General features: G+C 29.2%; 1 protein-coding gene across 2 annotated transcripts in view; it reads left to right on the top strand.

The window, feature by feature from the left end:
• Positions 1-10,853, top strand: part of LOC129741107 (rho guanine nucleotide exchange factor 7) — an 86,463-nt gene extending 75,610 nt beyond the window's left edge. The window contains exon 8 of one of the 2 annotated variants that reach the window (XM_055732817.1): positions 9,993-10,853. In XM_055732817.1, coding sequence (XP_055588792.1) covers positions 9,993-10,174 — 182 coding nt within the window. In that variant the 3' untranslated portion in view covers positions 10,175-10,853. Of the gene's footprint in view, positions 1-2,143; positions 4,430-9,992 lie in introns of those variants that run through there. The other variant, XM_055732814.1, reaches the window with a different exon arrangement.
• Positions 10,854-12,120: the final 1,267 nt, after the last annotated feature.

The following is a 12,120-nucleotide window of genomic DNA, read 5'->3' as shown; positions in this document are numbered from 1 at the left end:
TCCTGAATACACCATATTAATATTAAGAAGTGACCGAATCGAATAGTGATAGAGTGACTCATATTGAACTAAGAAAATAAAAATTATGTGTGATAAATTAACAAAAATGTGCTCGAAATCATGTGTTGTCTTTTAATGAATGAAATCATTCAGTCAGCTGATCTGAAAAATGTCGCAGCAGGTACCACGCCATTTTCCTTCAGTATAAAAATTCAAATAAAAATCACAGAATGTAGCAGTGTTTTCATGAAATGCTTGAATTATCGTCATTCTACCAAATTTTTTTTTACAAACTGACAAATGAGAGGAAAAATGCATATTTGCAAAAACCGAATGACCAAAATTTATGTATTGAGCTCTTTCATTTAGCAAAATCATACAGGGGCGCTTATTATTTGCCCTTATTTCAAAAAATTATTCGAAAAATTTAAAAGCGCAACCAAATTTTTCATTATATTACGATAATAACATCTCCATTTTGCCAGATAAATCTAATGATTATTTTGTGCTTTTTGATTTTGACAGGAAAGATCCATGTTGTTTTATTTGTTTTTTTTTTATTTGAGTCGGATTCTTATATTTTATTAAATGCGTTTTTAAACCCGTTCTCAGAATCGAATTTTTCATGAATAGTTTTTATACCTGCCACTAGAATCAATCATCTTGAACCAGCTTTCGGCGAAACCCCTTTGAGTCCATATGGTTGTATAAGGTACTTGTAATGTGTTCTTCAGAACCTCCTGTAGGTGGGCCTTTTTACTCTTATAGGTGTTTTATAGATATTTTAATGGGGTTTATATAACAAATCGTTGTTTTATAACGCAGTTCTGAAGTGCCCTTCAAGTTTCTTAAAAAACTAAAATTGTTACTTGGGACGTTTTTCAATCAATATTGTGTGTTTTTTTTTTCATATCCGGAAATTAATTTTTTTAATGCATTTGAGTTTCTTCTTTTTCTTCTTGATTCTACTTGTACTGCATTTCGCAGTTCGGATTGCAAGGGCCAGTGACTAAGACTATATGCCCGCATATGAGTTTCAAAAATTATGGAAAATTTTTTTTATTGCAATAAAAAACCAAATATAAATAACAATTCCAAAACACCTTATTAAGAGTTTTTTCAATGATGATGCGAACTGAAAATCAAGAATCCTAAACTAGATACAGAATGCGAAATATGAAAACATAAATACAATATTTATTTTGAGAATAGAAAACCAGAATCCTGAAATGAGATTAATCTATTAAAATTTAATATACAGAAATGAATTACTATCATCAAGTGAGAAAATTTGGAAATCTGTGACAGAATTCTGAACCTATGATTAGTATTCGAGGTTTTGACATCAGTTCTGAGTTAAAAGATTGTTAATCTTGAATGATCTCACTAAATAATCAAAATTTGATTTAGCATTGAACAATTTGAGTGTAGAGTAAAACACCTTGCTTGCTTTTGTGTGAATAATATGAATGATTCCGGGCCCATTCCGGATTTTTTTTTCCAAGAGATCCGAGTTGCTGGGCTGGGTCGAACTTTTTCTTCAAATTTCCTTCGAACACACAACCAGCCCGGATAAATATGGACAACCTTGGATGCTCAAAATAATACGAATAAACACAACAAGTTTTACGATTAGCGTTCGAATGTTAGATGAGTACAACCCTTAAGTTCCGCTATGCATTCCTGCTCCTTTTTCAGTTTGATTAAGGACTTGTTTTGATCATGCATTTTATTCTTTTTTATTCGTTATATTTTCGCGCATGTGTCAATAATTGCTGTCACTAATTCTCCCGCTAAAATATGCCCACCGGACGAAGATTGTTTTACGCGCAGAAGTGTTAAACTCTGTGAATGTTCTCTGTTATTAATAGCATTTGTTATAGATGTTTAAGTTGCTGTTGTTAACACTCGCGTGATTTATCCATGTGTTACTCTCCTTCTGTATGTGGCTGTCTTGCACCAATTGCTTATGATTTTTCGCCGCTCACCTGGAACACCACAAACATCTCCACACCTACACCCACCATTGGACAACCACCACGCGAGAGGCAGATGTGGGACAGGTAGTGAAAACGTGTACTCTTCTTTCTCTCTCTTTTTTTGCTTCCTATTTCGACGCGCTATCTTTGTGGATGTGGAAAAGTTCTTCAACCTTGGACGCCCTGCCTTCCGATTCGGGGTGGAAAACTGAAAACCAGCAAACACTTTTCGTCCTCCAATCCTCAGCTGCCGTTCACGTGTTCCTCACTCTCGTCGTATTTGGTGAACCCGGCGGCGGGCATCAAAAATAGTCACAGTCACAATACAGCCTCAAGCAATAGCATCAATACGTCGCACATTTGGCGAGAAGCGAGCCCCAACAACTTCAACATGTACTCGGCGTCGATCAGTTCGCTGAACAACGCCCGATACTCGGTGGGAGGTTACGGAAGTACCGAATGGCGATCCCATTCGGAGGAGAAACCGATCACTATTGGGTGTGGGCCAGCTGGCAACTCGTCGATCAAACATTTCCCGGGGCCCATAGCTCGTTCTGGATCAAATTACGACAACATTTTCATGAATAACAGTGCCAACACTCCGCTCCTATCCCGCGTGTCCAAGCAGCAAACGGTTTGGATGAATGCCAGCCACATCGGACGGCATAGGTCCACCAGCCGAGAGATGGAACCCCAGCTACCTCAGCAGCGACCTAGTCCGCCATCGCCTGCTCCGGAAGGTCCACCGTACATCCCGCATCAACAACAACAGCAGCAACCCCTCTACGATCGGCGTCTGAATCGATCCTTCGAGACGGCTCAAGGTCTCGGGAGGAACAGCAAAATCTCGCAGCTGCGCCGCTCTACTCCACAACTCAATGGGGACGAAGAGGATCCGCTGCGCGATGACATGTCCCGCAATTCGGTGTCCTGCTGCAACAAGCTGCTACTGTTCTACTGGCAGAACCGATAAAGGCGGTAGAAGTTGTAGTCAACCTATGCGTCTTAGAGACTGGTTTTAAGTTTGAGTTTTGTTTTTTCGAGAGAGCACACCTTTTATAGGAATTGTACTGTGGATGATTTTGATAAGTATCGATGGAATTTAAGAGAGGAGGTATTAATTACTCATTTTATTTTTGTATTGAGTGGTGAACTGATGGATAATCAAACCAAAACAATACTGGGTGATCATGCTTTTGGATCATAGGCATCAGGTGACGGTTCCGACTCTCTCCGACTTGAACAGCTTACTCAATTTTACCTAAGAGGGAATTCCCTTTTTTGACAATATCCCGAACTGAGGCAATTTTCCTACCGGCGTAAGCACCCATGACTTTCCGGTCCAAAGTTTTGTCCACCGGACCCGGTTTTTGCCTACATTTTGTTGCATTTGAGTCAATTTGAATTATTTGTTGCTAAATTATTATCTGCGTGTACCTGTCATCGTTTGCAGCTGAAATTTAGTGTAAACAAATCAGAAAAAAAGGAAAAGCAAACAAGAAAATCGACAGCTCATCATTTTCGCACCGTACTTTGATTTGTATTTTATACATAAATACTTAAACAATCGTCCGCAGTATAAATCTTGAAGGGAAAAGGCATTTTATTTTGTATTACTTGAAGAGGTTTCATAGAATCCCGAGGATTTTTAAAATTAACACAATGAAAAGGAATGATATTGATAGACAATACACACATACTGAAAGAAAGCAAGGAATTTGATAAACACTTATCCATTAATTCATTCATCGGCTAATTGTTTTTCTATAATTACTGTTTACAAATGGGAAAAATAGAAACATAAATCAAGGTGTTCGAACAACAACAGTCTGTGAAGTTAATGTAACCTAACCGCAAAACCATTGGCTAACGAATGTTTTGTTGATGCTTAGAGTATTGAAAAAAGAATAAAATTCTAATTAGAAACAAAAACTTTCTGGAAACGAAAAAAAAAATGCCTATAGCCTAGAAAATTTATTGTAGTTAACGAAATTTGATAATCAAAATTACCCACACAAAAAGAAGCGGTAACAAAAACATCGTAATCGAACTATTCGAATCAATTTGTTTATTTTTTGATAGCGTATTGTGTGAAGAAAAAAAAAAGAAAATGAAACACCACTTTGTGATATTAGTTAATGAAAACAGATGATGTTTTGTGGTACCGAACTTGAAAAAAAAAATGGATAAAGAAAATTTAAAAGGTGGTTTGTAGGAATTGAAACCTTCTACCGGAAGCTGTTCGCTAGTGTATAATGTTAGTCAAAATAGAAGAGTGAAACGGTAATGCCATACAAAAAAATGTAAACAGAAATAGAAAAAAAAACCAGGTGATTTTCTGAGAGTATCTCACACACGGTAATCGTAATTTCTTATGTTAACCCAACTGATAAATGTAGAGTAAAACTCGAGTGAGGTTCCTTGAATAAAACGGATATTGCTAAACTTTTCTCGACGTGTTTTGAACTGTCCATATTGTCCATGTTTACGTTTTAAATTAAATTTGTTATCAAAGTTTTCTAGCTAATAAAAAATTCTCAATTCTGGATTCATGATGATTGGAATATTGAACAAGTTGTGTAGTATTTATAAGGTTTCAATTTCAAAAATTTAAACTTTTTCAAATTTCCTCACTAACAAAATCCTTACTCTCAAGGTGTTTTGAAGATGAAATTTTGAAATTCGAATGTCGGCAATTAAGAATATCACCCTTCTAACAAAAATTTGACATTAAATTTTTAAAATTCGATGAAACTCTAAATTGATTTTTCTTACATTATATTTTATTATTTTTTTACAGTTTTATCTGATTTAATTTTTTTTACATTCTATTTGATTATTTTTTACAATTGATTTTGGTATCGATTTTTGAATTCGGCGAATGCGCCAAGACCTTTGTTTTGAGAAAAACGCATTCCAAATTTCAGAAAATAAAATCAATTTTCTATTTAACTGCGTACATCCATTTTCCTAAATAAGTCGCTAAAACGCTTTCAAATTAATTTTATTTCATCACCCGATCGATCAATATAGCTTTTCCGTACTAATTATGTACTTCAAAAAATTAATAAATATAACTGTGGGCCCTTTTACCACAGACTGGTGCTCTCATTTTGTTCATTCGCCAAATTGGAGCGCCCTTTTGAATTGCAGAATGACTGTTCGCTTTTTGGATCACTCTTTAAAAAAGCAATATTCTAGCAAATTTCGGCTTGAAAGCGGGTCCAAATGATCACATTAACACATTAGCACATTCAACAATCTTATAAATTCTGATTTGTGCTTCTCCTCGTCCTGGGAAAACAAATTTCAAAAACTTCAATGCCCTTTTTCCATCTCAAAATAACTATTGGCCCTTTTGTTCGCGACGAAATTTTGAGGGGAAATGGGCGAATGAACTGTGGGATTACACACTTATAAAAAAAGCTTTTCGCCTTATTAAAAGATTAAATTTAACTTCACTCAATAAGAAAAATTAAAAAGAGATCATATTTTCGGATGTAAAATAAAGAGTTTAACGCATTTATGTGATTATCTGGATTTGTTTACAGTTGGAGCATTCGCCGTATTCAAAATTCGATACCGATTTGTTTTTTTACACTTTATTTTTTGCTTTTAATTTTAGTTGCCCTTTTTAAATTTTTTGACAAAATAATTTTTTTGAACTTTTTCAAATTTTTCTTCGAATAATTTATTTATACATTGAAATTTTCTTTTTAATTTTTTTCACCTTGTTTTTTTTACTTTCTAATAATTTTTACCTTTTGTTAAGTTTTTACTAAATTTTTTAAATTTTTTTTTTCTCTTTTTAATTTTTTCCTGTTTATTTTTTTTATATTTAATTTTCCAAATAATTTATTTCACAATTTAAATTTTTTTAAATTTTTTTTTAATTTTTAATTTTTTACTTTAATTTTTCTTACTTTTTTATCAGTTTGAATATATTTTGTTCTTTTTAAAATTTATTATTTTTCTTTTCATTTCGATTTTAATTTTTTATTTTTTACGTTTTCATATTTCTATTGTTTTATTTTGTTACTGCTTTTTAAAATCCTTCTGGTCGCTTTTCAATTAAAAAAATCGTTTTATTTTCCTTTTATTTTTTTTTTTTGAATTTATCTTGTTATTTTTCACGTTTTAATGGTTTATTTATTTACTGTTTAAGGATTACTTCTTCATGTCATCACTTTGTGTATTTATTGTGGTTTTTTTTTCTTTTTTTCTTATTATTTTTAAATTTTCTGCCTAAAAAATTTAAAAGGCAAAAAAAATTTTAAATTAAAAATTTGTTTTTGCCTTTCAAATTTTTTTAATTTTTAAACTGTTTGCCTTTTTGTATATTTTTTTTAAATTTTTTTACTTTTTTAAATTCATTTTTTTTTTAATTATTTTTTTTTCCTGTTTTGAATTTTTTTTTGTTTTTTTTTAAATTTATTTTCTTTTTTTAATTTTTTTTTCTTTTTTTAATTTTTTTTTCTTTTTTTTCTTTTTTTAAACTTTTTTAATTCTGAACTTTTTATTATATTTTTCGACTGTTTTTATTCTTTACTTTTATTTTTTTTTTAACTTTTTTTAAACTTTTTTTTTAAACTTTTTTTTTTAATTTTTTACGTTTTTTATTTTTTACTTGTTTTATTTTTTACTTTTTTACTTTTTTTTTTTATTTTTTTACTTTTTTTAATTTTTTTTCTTTTTTACTTATTTTTACTAATTTTTAATTTTTTTAAACTTTTTATTTTTATTTTTGTTTATTTACACTTTTTTTGTTATCTTTATTGTTTTTGATTTTTTTTAATTATTTTAATTTTTTTCCCATTTTTTTAACTTTTATTAAACTTTTAATTGTTTTCAAATTTTTCCTTTTTTATTTTATTTTGATTATGATTTTTTTTCTTTATTAATGGATTATTTTTATTTTGATTTTTTTATTTTTATTTTGATCATTTTTTTAAAATTTTTATTTTAATATTGATTTTTTTTATTTTTATATTGATTTTTTTTTAAATTTTATTTTGATTTTGTATTTTTGTTTGAATTTTTCTTTTAGTTTTTTTCCTTTTTTTCCTTTTTTTTAAGTTTTTTTTTGATAGTCTTTATTTTTTCTTTCGTTTAATTTTTTCTTTCGTTTTATTTTTTACTTTTTTATTTTTTAAATTTTATTTTATCTTATTATTTTTAATTTTTTTTGCTTTTTGTTGAATTTTTTTTTCTTTTAATTTTTTATTTATTTAACTTTTTACATTTTATTTGTAACTTTTTTTGGATTTTTTTTTAATTTTATTTTGATACTTTTTTTTGTATTTAATTTTTAATCCTTTTTTTTGTATTTAATTTTTAATCCTTTTTTTAATTTTTTTATTTATTTCTTTTTATTTTACTTTTTTATTATGTCTTCCTTTTTTATTTATTTTTGAAGTTAACAATTAACTTACAATCTTTTAATTTATCTTATTTTTTAAATTTTATATATGTTTTTATTTTTATTTTTTTAATTTTTCTCATTTCTTCCACTTTTTACTTTTTTAAATTTTTTACTATTTTTTTCAAATTCTTATTCTCTTTTTTAAATTTTGTTTTGCTTTTAAAATATTTTTTTTAAAATTACATTACTTTTTTATTTTATTTTCAATTTGGTTTTTTTTAGTTTATTTATTTTTTTATTAAGTTGAACTTTTAAAAATTTATTTTTTTTAAATTTACTTTTTTTGTGTAGGTATTTTTTCAATTTAAAAAAAAATCATGTTTTAAATTGTGTTTTTATTTTTTTTACTTTTTCGTTTTTTTTTTTATTTTTTTTTACTTTTTTTTTTTACTTTTTTTTAAAGCTGTTTTTGTTTGATAACTTTTTAATTTTTTTTTTAATTCTTTAATTTTTTTTAATTCTCCAATTTTTTTAGTCTTTTATTTTTTTTAAATTTTTCATAATTTTTTCTTACTTTTCAATTTCTATCTTTTTTATTTTGTTTAAACTTTTCTACTTTTTTTATTTTGTTTCTTTTTTTCTTTTTATTTTGTATTTTTCTTTAATTCTTTTCGATGTTTCTCCCTTCTTTAATTTTTTTGTCATTATAATTTTTTTTAAATTTTTTCTCTTCTTTTAAACTTTCTTTTTGTTTCTTTTATTTATTGTTTCTTTTTTTATTTTTTTTTGTTTTTATTAGTTACTACCTTTTTTGAATAATTCAAATAAGTTTTTGCTTTATTTTTAATTATTTTTTTTTCTCTTATTTTTGTTCGTTTAGTTTTTTCATTTGTTTTATTTTCAAATTTTATTCATTTTTTCGAGTTTTTTTTAGTTTGACAATTTTTTCAATAAATTTTTTAGCATTATTTTAAATTTTTTTTTTTAGAATTATTTTTCTTGTCCTTAAGCATTTATATTTTTTTTTTGTTTTTTTCCAAAAAAATATTTCTTTTTTATTTCACATTTTTCCGTTTTTATTTTTTATACTTAATTATTTTTCTATTTTTTACTTTTTTACTTTTTTTTAATGTTGCATTTATTTCTCACATATTTTTCCTTTTTTTTTTAAATTTTTTACTTTTTAATTTTTTCCTTTCTTTAAATATTTTAACTTTTATTATTGTGTTTCTGTTTTTTCTCAATTTTGTAACTTTCTCGAATTCTTTTTGAATTTTATTTTTTTATTAGTTTGTTTTTGTTTTTTTCTGTTACTATTTTATCGCTTCTTTTTTTTTTTTAAATTATTTACCATTTTTTTGGAAATAATTTAGATTTTGTTTGCTTTATTTTAATTATATTATATTAGATTAATTTTTATTATTAATTTTACATAGCTTTTTTTTTTCGTTCTTTTGAATTTTATGTTTTTTTACTTTATTTTCTTTTCTAAATTTTCTTAAGTATTTCTTTTTTCTTTTTATTTTACTTTTTTATATTTTGTTTATTTTTTCCATTTTTGCTTTTAAATTTTTTTAACTCATTTTAATTTTTTCGTTTTTCTTCGTTTTCCCTATTTTTTTTTTTTGGAAATTATTGTTTTTTTTAAATTTTTTTTTTACTTTATTACATTTGGAAATATATTGAAGCGGAATATTTGAATGTGAAAAATAGTGAAAGTCTCATTTCAAATACATGTACATAGGTAAAGTTCTAAGTCAAAACATATATTAAAATTTAGATTTGACTGTAAAATAAAATTTAACTGTTTAAATAAAATTGATCGTAAATAAGTGATAATCGAATGGAAAAAGATACATTATGATATTAAAGAGCATAAGCAGGCTTGGCAAAAGTCATCGTCATGAGGCGTGAAGCTGTGACTGTGAAGCCTCTTGGTCCGTCAAACTCAATTGACTGTTCCTTAACGACCAGTCACTTCGTGTGCCAGTCATTCATTCCCCAGTCATTTGAAGCTAAAATAATAACCTAGTCAAGCAATCGCATTCAAACGACCGATGACGAAAAAGAAACGCATTTATTATTATTGTTACTCCTGCCAGCAAGCTCGTTTTCAGTATTTTATTGCTATTGTTGCTCTCTGCCAGCAAGTCGTTCAATTAGTTGTACCTGCCGTCAGCAGCCGATCGAAGTGTGAAGAGATTTGCCAGTCAGTCTCAGGAGAAATTTTGACAATGTGTAGGAGCTTCGCCAGTCGATGATGGAGAAATGTTGATTGTTGTCGTGCTTTATCCGTCATGCGAGTAGTGAGGCTCCGTCAATTGAGAACAGTGCCAGTCGTTTGATGAAACAAAACTAGTCGAGTCAAGCGTGACGGGCGAAATTTACCATCACTGAGCATAAGTCATATTTATACATTCCTAGATCGAAGCTTAAACTCGAAAACATATTCTCGGAACGTGGATGACAAATTTCGAAAATCAAAAAAGGGGGTTTTAAGTTTTGAGAATCAAAATGTTAATACTAAACATTGGATATTGAATATGAAATCGAATGAATAATTCAGTCTTGATCATATAAGATTTTTTTTTTTGTAAATTACCAACATTTTTTACTCACATCATTTTCCGGTATCTTCCGCTCGCTGACAGGTTTGGAGTGCGACGAAATGACCCCGACGCTGCGGCAACTTTTCATCAGCGTCCGGCAGCTGCAGCAGGACATGTCCCAGGTCAAGATGCAGATCGTCGAGGAAAGAAATCTGCGCAACCACCTGCAGCAGGTGCTGATGGGCCACCTGGAGAGCTACGGCACCTCGAACACCACGTGTTAACACAATGTTATAACTCAATTTTGATTTTTTTTGGACAGGAAGCTGGACAAATATTTAATATCGTGTTTGATATTTAACTATCTTTCGACAGTTGGATGAGATGAAAAAAATTAACGTATTATGTTGTTTTAACATCAAGTATTGGTCCAGTCCCATAGATTTGAGAAAATATTTTCAAAAGCTTTATTAACTTTTATACATGTTCATCATCAGATGAGATTATACATAGCTAAGTTCGTATTTTAACCAATTTATTTTTCATATTTGAAAACATTCAAACATCGTTCTGAGGATTTTTCTTTTGATTTTGAAAATATTCACATTAGTTAGCCCACCCATAAGATTGCCATTAACAACCAAGTTTACATTAAAATTCATTTCTGTAGAATTTATAATCGGTTGAATTTCTTGTTTATGATTAAACCTGAATGTGAACCATAACTAATTTGTGCCTTAATAGTATTGACAATGCTAGTTTCAATTAGCGTGTAGAGATGAAAATGATGGATTGTTACATCGAAAAAAGGTTGATTTTCAGTTAAACCGAGAAACGAAACAGTAGTGCGATTCATTATTTTACATAAGGCACTTGCAAACGATGTTCACATCTTAATAATAAAAAGAAGCAATAATATCCTATAATACACTACCTACGATAGAAAAAGACTCACTTAAGTAACTTTCTTGTTTGTCTCACTTGTAAAAACCAATCCGAACGGCCATGCTATGCAATTGAACGAAAAGAAATAAATTTAGGTCTTCTCTCGATTACTTTAGAGACAAGCTAGAGGCTTTACTTACATGAAGTGTACCTATAGCTCTAATGGCAATTCATCCATCTCCAGGGGATGAAAGCAAAATGATTCAGTTTTCCTAAAATCTCATTAAACGACGACGAGAGACCGCGGGCAAGAAGTGTGTGAAGAAGTGTGTGGGCAAATCGAAGGTCTACACTTGTTTATTTAGTACCCCTTGTACCGACTAGCCCACCTGGCTCGAGTTGAAGTTAAAAGGAGAAATGAAACGAAACGAAGGAGAAAAAAATGGTTGTTCAACAATGAGTAAAAGTGTGTTGGGTTAATTGAAAACATGAAAAAAGTCTGCCTGCCGACTTTGCATGGGTGCGAAACGAAAAAGTGTTCGATTTTTAGATATTCCTCCTCATCCGTTTAATGTCTCTTTTCGCGTAACCTTGGGTATAGGTTTTTGTCGTGTCGCATAGATTACAAGGTAAATCAGCAATACCATTTGCAGAAGGCCGCCAGAAAATCGGGCACTTATTAGAAAAGGGGTTTCAGTGTGCAATGTTCTCCTCGGAAGTTTAGCTTTTTTGTACAGAACCGCCACAGAACCGGGAATCGAAAATCATACCGAAAAAACCCAAGAAAAAATTCGGGAATTCAGATCTAGAACCGGGTAAAATACAGAAGGAGTTAAAATTAATTTTTGATTCCAAGATCAGGGATTGAAACCGGAATTCGGAATTGTAATTTAATTTTCCGAGCCAGGATTCAACAGATAAACAAATTTTTGGAAGAGGTTCGTAAGTTTTGAAACTCAAAACTACTCTGATTTTTCTTCAATTACTTCTAAAGGAAAGAAAAAAACTTACCGGAACTTAGAGTTTAAAAAATGTCTCTAAAAATTAGATTAAAAATCAAAAAGACACTTAAAATTTGTTCGTGTACAGCATGTTATTACAATTATTGAAAAAATCAATCAATCAAATGAAAACAAGAAAATCAAAATTAAATTTTGAATTCTTCTTTGTGGCAAACTTGGAAATGTTAAAAAATACTATATACTATAATTTCCAGTGATAGTTTTTAATTCAAGTGCTCACTGGATAATAAATCTAAAAATCATCTTTACGTTCGGCGCTGTGTTTTATTTTTTGCTTGAAAACAACCAATAGGAAACTTTCTGTCATCAAACGAACTGTTTGT

The sequence above is a fragment of the Uranotaenia lowii genome, chromosome 2, assembly GCF_029784155.1.
Source record: "Uranotaenia lowii strain MFRU-FL chromosome 2, ASM2978415v1, whole genome shotgun sequence".
Taxonomy (NCBI): Eukaryota; Metazoa; Arthropoda; class Insecta; order Diptera; family Culicidae; genus Uranotaenia; species Uranotaenia lowii.
This window is presented reverse-complemented; position numbering and strand designations above follow the sequence as displayed.